We start from the raw sequence: 5,562 nt of genomic DNA, 5'->3' as shown, positions 1-5,562 counted from the left end.
ACAGCAGCAGCCACAGCAGCAGCCACAGCAGCAGCCACAGCAGCAGCCACAACAACAGCAGCAGCAGCAGCCACAACAACAGCAGCAGCAGCAACAGCAGCAGCAACAACACGCAGCATACGAGGAGGCCTGTCGCGATAGCGGGCTCACAACCCGTAGTCCCCTACCACCATCTCCTACACAACAACAAGGTACATCGTCCACTTCGCCAGTCGAGCGACACCGCCTCTCAGCACGGGTCACTTGGACGGACGAGTTCAAGGTATGTGCCTGTGTGTGCCTGTGTGTGTGTGTTGTTTGTTTGTGTGTGCATCGGTGTCTGTGTCTGTGTCTGTGTGTGTCTGTGCGTGTCTGTCTGCGTGTGCGTCTGTGCGTGTCTGTGTGTGCCTGTGTGTGTATGTGTGTGCCTGTGTGTGCATATTCGCCTCAGTGAAGCTCATTTGGCTTGCACTGTTGGGTGTGAACATGTCATTCTGCAAACACATAGGCCGACGTCATCAACATTGCAATTGCTGAAGGAGTACCTCAAAGAGAGGGTCGTTATGGCGTGGGAGAACTATGGGCCAACACAACCAATCGCTTTGTCCGGCAGCTGCAGGACGAGGGTGATGTTGATTTTATGCGAGCAGTGACTGTTAGGAAGGTTCGACGGATTGTGCAGGAGGTGATCAGCATCGTCCGCGACTACCTGAAGAAGAAGCCATCAACAGGTACGGTCTTCTGTAGGCTGTGCTTGCCTGCTTTCTTGCCACCTCCTTTGCATCTCTGATCTACGTACAACCTTGCCAATCTTGACGCACTCAATCACTGTCAACAATGTGTGTCATTTGCTGTCTGCTTGCAGGGACCGCAAACACACCTCCGTTTGGTGAAGGCGTCATGCAGGCCGCAACACTGTTCATCGAGCAGGCAAGTGCGGCCCCCTCCAAATCGGCAACGACGCTCGCACGCGAGCAGCGCCAAGCAGAAGAGCAAGAGATGATCGACGCGGCCATGCAGTCTGGCAGGATCGCTGAGTCGGTGGATGACGTGCCAACACCCAAGAAACCCAAGAAGAACCATCGATCCAAGTCAATCGACGACACGCAGGTATTTCATCGGGCACTTGACGCGCTCCTTGAGGATCGCAAGCGCGCAAGGGAACAGCAAGAGAGGTAAGCATGTTCTCGTTGTCATTGTATCCGTGGTGTCTGTTCGATGGGTGCTTGCAATTACATTGCGGCGTTTGTAGAGCATTGTTACAACCTGCTATTGAGTCACATAGCCGCCCCGTGCGTCTTTCTTGATGGCGTTTGCATGACAGACAGACCGAAGCTTGGCTTGCGATTGCCAAACTGGTCACCGACAGGCTTTTGCCGCCGCCATCACCTTCGGGCGAAGAGAGAACACCATAAGGCTTCCGCATCATCTAGCGACCGCTGTCCTGCTGTGTGTCTTCAACTCTCATTTTACGTGCTTGTGTGTTTGTGAAGCGTGTGTGCCTTGTCAGCCGTTTCACGCCCATTCGTGTGCGCGTGAGCATGTGCGTGAGTGTGTGTGTGTGTGTGTGTCTGTGATCGGCAGTTCATCTGTGCGTGTTTAATACACCATTTGCATGCAGAGCTAATCGACATCACACACTGCGTTCATATAGAAGCGACAAACAAAGACAGAGGTGGCCATGATCACACATACTCTTCAAGCTCAGGGGGATCCAGACCCGTGAAGTCAGACGTCTCACACCCGTACAAACAGGTGTGACAATTGCAGAGTAAACACGCGACAAGGCATAGTTTACCGACAGGTTGCCACAGCACCTTGAGGTTCTTGCCGAAGTCAAGGAACGCAAAGATTGTGAAGAGCTTGCCAAAGCCCCATTCCACACTGCATCAGATGTAAGCAAGTATGCATGTTTTTGTCAGTCGTTGAACGAATGGCACGAGAGCATAACAATAGGAGGCTCTGGAGTTCACCACGCACACACACGCTCTCACACACGCAAGACAACACACGCGAGCACACACACAAACACGCGCACACACACCTTTGCCGAAACTTTGACATCAAGTAGTTGTGCCGTCGCTAAAGTCGCCCACCACACATGGATAGGTGCAGACGCGAGAGTAATTGAGTATGCAAACACAGCGTTCGGTGGCTGTGCGAGGTGGATACGTTGTCTTGGTTCGATTGCAGCCAGTAAGGATGTAAGTGAAGGTGGTGTATGTGTGCACGTTTTGTGCACATCATCGGGCCTCACCTTTGCACTTCCTGTGGGCGGCTGTCGGAAAGGCCGTCGAAGCCTGGGGCCCCAGGGATACGCACCGTCCCCATAAAGCATATAGCCATCGGGGACATCTGCAGGCGGGAGCAAAGGCAATACAATGGGATGGACAGTTCAAAGGTCGTTGATCGCACATCCGCCAACCTCACTAGCAAGTTGCTATGATACAAGCAGCCTCTGACAACGTGACAACGTACCAAGTCTGTTGATGTGTCCCTCCACGCGGGACTCATGGTACATCCTGGCGTCGTGGTGAGTCCCTGGGAACGGTCCAAAGAAACTCGCCATCAGTCCACAGGGGGTCATGACCCCCTGGAACTTGATGGCGTGCGTCCGTTTGTAACCTGTATAGAGGATATCCTCAAAGATAACAGGACGACAAACAGACTTCACGGTCCCGTCAATGAAACCGAAGAAGTGGGGAGGTGCTGGGCAGCCCTAGTGGGGGGGGGGGTGAGCTTGCATTAGCAAACACGCACACACACACGCACGCACACACACAGACGCACACAGACGCACAGATATACACACATACGCACACGCACACGCACACACGCATGCACACACACATACGCACACGCACACACACACGCATGCACACACACACGCACACACGCATGCACACACACATACGCATGCACACACACATACGCATGCACACACACATACGCACACGCACACACACACACGCACACACACACACACGCACGCATGCACACACGCATGCACACACACACACACGCATGCACACAGACACAGGCATACACAGACACACGCATGCACACAGACACACGCATGCACACAGACACACGCATGCACACACACGCACTAACCTTTCGTTCCAAGGTGTCAGCATACAGCTTGCACCGCTCCTTGGACAGCATAGTTTCATCAAACGCAATCTGTACCAAACAAACACAAGGTGGCCAAGTAAGACCAGAGCAGTTCAATACAGACATGCATGACGTGCAAGGCCAGGAACAGCACACCTTGTTCTTGTATCGCGCGAAGAGGTCATCCAGGACGCAGTTGATAACACTTGAGATCTTTGCTTCACTCCATGCCACAAGCGCAATCTGAATCTCCACGAGCCGACAAGGGTATGCCAGTCTGTAGAGTAACAGTGCCAGCGCCTCCACGCCACGGGCCCTGATGCCACACACGACATTCCCATCAGCGATCAACCCTTGAACAACCAAGTGCACAATTAAGCCCCATCAGCTACGACTAATCCGTATCGGTGTACCATTTGCATACCTGTATCCATGGCGAGTAACGTACGTGTCTGGGATGCGAAGTGCATCCGCCAACCGAAGCATATCGTCCACAGTATTGACGCGGAACAAGCGGTAGAATGCCCCAGGGTCAATGCGACGCAGATCAAGCCTCGCCCCCGGGTCACACCTCACACGTGGGGGCCGTTTACACAGTGACAGGAGTCGCGCAACTAAGACCAATGCCATGTCAACCCTCGAAGACAGCATAGCAAGCATCAACAAGCGCCTGAGGTACCGCCTTTGGCGCCAAGACGAAGACCGAGGCATCCCGCGCGCCCATGACAAACCAACGGCAAAGCCGTCGTAAAAGTCAAACTCCGCCACCTTCGCCGAACCACAAACCACACCGTCAATTTTCCTGCATTGCCGCTTGTAAAATCTCTCTCACAAAGCAGGTGTTGTTGGCAAACAAGACAAAACCACACGCGAAGGCAAATTAGGAAGGACTCAACACAAAACAGAAACTCACTGACTCTCAACACTCCCCCTCAACTGCCTTCCTCTGCTCCGTCTCAGCCGTCGAGGTTCCCACCAGTCGTGGCAGGTGCTGCTCGAAGGTCTGCTTGTCCAGTGCCTTGGTCAGCGCGTCGGCAACCATCTGCGTGCCGGGACAGTGCTGCAGCACAATGGTTCCGTCGGCGATGAGCTCCCGCACGAAGTGGTGGCGTACCCGGATGTGCTTCGTGCGCGGCTTGGTGACGTGGTCGTTGCCGATGGCGATGGCCGCCTGGTTATCTGTCAGCATCTTGGTGGCTCCAGCCTCGGGCTCGTCGAGGTCCATGAGCAGCTGCCGCAGGAAGACCACGTCCTGCGCTGCAGCAGAGATGGCCATGTACTCGGCCTCGGCGGTGCTCAGCGCAACCGTGGGTTGCAGCCGGCTGCTCCAAGACACAAGACAGCCGTTGATGTAGCAGGTGAAGCCCGTCGTGGAGCGGCCCGTCAGCTGGTCTGTGCCGAAGCTGGCATCGCTGTAGCACACAAGGTCCAGCGGCTGGTCCTTGCGCGTGCCGCTGCGTCGCTTGAAGAGGAGGCCGTGCTCGCTCGTCGCCTTCAGGTACCGCACGACGTGCTTGGCTGCCTGCCAGTGGACCGTCGTGTAACGGTCCATGTAACGGCAGAGCAGCCCGCACGCGAAGCTGACGTCTGGTCTGGTGCGGTTGGCCAGGTACAGGAGCGAGCCGACGAGGTTGCGGAACGGCAAGCGTCGGTCGGGCTGCTCGCTGATGCTGGAGGCGTCGATGCCAACACGCATGGGCGTGGACACGCTGGCTGCCGCTGCCAGGTTGTAGTCGTTGACGATGTCGTTGATGGCCTGTGTCTGCGCAATGTGTAACACCCCGTCAGCTGGTGACGTCAGGTGAAGGCCCAGGTACCAGGTGAGTGGGCCCAGGTCCTCAGCCTCGAAGCTCTCCTTGATCTGCTGCTTGCAGGCACGGATGTGGCGCTCGCTGCTGCCGCTGATGATGAGGTCGTCGACGTACGTGATGATCCATGTGCGCTGTCCGTCGTCGTGGAGCTTGGTGAAGAGGCAGGCGTCGACGTTGCTCTGCGCCCATCCGTTGGTCTTGAGGAAGGTGTGCAGCTTCTTGGCCCATGCACGGCCAGCTTGCTTGAGACCGTAGAGCGGCTTGAGCAGCCGGCACACCTTGCCCGCGTAGCGTTGAGCGCCGTCGCCGATGTCGGTGAAGTGCGGCGGCAGCTCCATGTACAGCTCCTCCTTGAGATCAGCCTGCAGGTAAGCCGACTTGAAGTCGAGCTGGTGCAGCTGGTGCTGTCGTTGCAGGGAGACGGCGAGTACAGTGAGGATGGTCTTGGCTGCTGGTGTTGGGGCGTAGGTCTGGTCGAAGTCGATGCCCGGTCGTTGGCTGAAGCCCTTGGCGACCCAGCGTGCCTTGAAGCGCGTCGGCGCGCCCTCAGCATCACGCTTCACCTTGAAGACGAAGCGCGACTTGAGCAGCGTGTGCTGCCGTGGCACGACGCATGCGTGGGATGAGCTTGATGACGCCGTTGCGCTCCATCGCCCCG

At 56.2% G+C, this 5,562-nt stretch overlaps 3 protein-coding genes across 3 annotated transcripts in view; 1 reads left to right on the top strand and 2 right to left on the bottom strand.

Annotated features, from left to right (window-relative positions):
- Nucleotides 1-264: 264 nt before the first annotated feature.
- On the top strand, nucleotides 265-1,158 carry PTSG_07518 (uncharacterized protein; the record flags this gene model as incomplete). Its single annotated transcript, XM_004991256.1, has 3 exons — nucleotides 265-282; nucleotides 488-710; nucleotides 845-1,158. 3 exons carry the CDS (start codon nucleotides 265-267, stop codon nucleotides 1,156-1,158), a joined length of 555 nt encoding a protein of 184 aa, XP_004991313.1.
- Nucleotides 1,159-1,664: 506 nt separating this feature from the next.
- Nucleotides 1,665-3,804, bottom strand: PTSG_07517 (uncharacterized protein; the record flags this gene model as incomplete). Its single annotated transcript, XM_004991255.1, has 7 exons — nucleotides 1,665-1,863; nucleotides 2,024-2,061; nucleotides 2,237-2,334; nucleotides 2,458-2,698; nucleotides 3,094-3,162; nucleotides 3,250-3,409; nucleotides 3,542-3,804. 7 exons carry the CDS (start codon nucleotides 3,802-3,804, stop codon nucleotides 1,665-1,667), a joined length of 1,068 nt encoding a protein of 355 aa, XP_004991312.1.
- A 208-nt stretch (nucleotides 3,805-4,012) lies between these two features.
- Nucleotides 4,013-5,562, bottom strand: part of PTSG_12601 (uncharacterized protein) — a gene marked incomplete at both ends in the record, with an annotated part of 3,608 nt that continues 2,058 nt past the window's right edge. Inside the window, one exon of the mRNA XM_004991254.1 lies at nucleotides 4,013-5,500. Coding sequence (XP_004991311.1) covers nucleotides 4,013-5,500 — 1,488 coding nt within the window. The remainder of the gene's footprint in view (nucleotides 5,501-5,562) is intronic.

Source organism: Salpingoeca rosetta (assembly GCF_000188695.1).
Source record: "Salpingoeca rosetta unplaced genomic scaffold supercont1.20, whole genome shotgun sequence".
Lineage (NCBI taxonomy): Eukaryota > Choanoflagellata > Craspedida > Salpingoecidae > Salpingoeca > Salpingoeca rosetta.
Note: the sequence above shows the minus strand (reverse complement) of the source record. Positions and strands in the feature narration are given on the sequence as shown.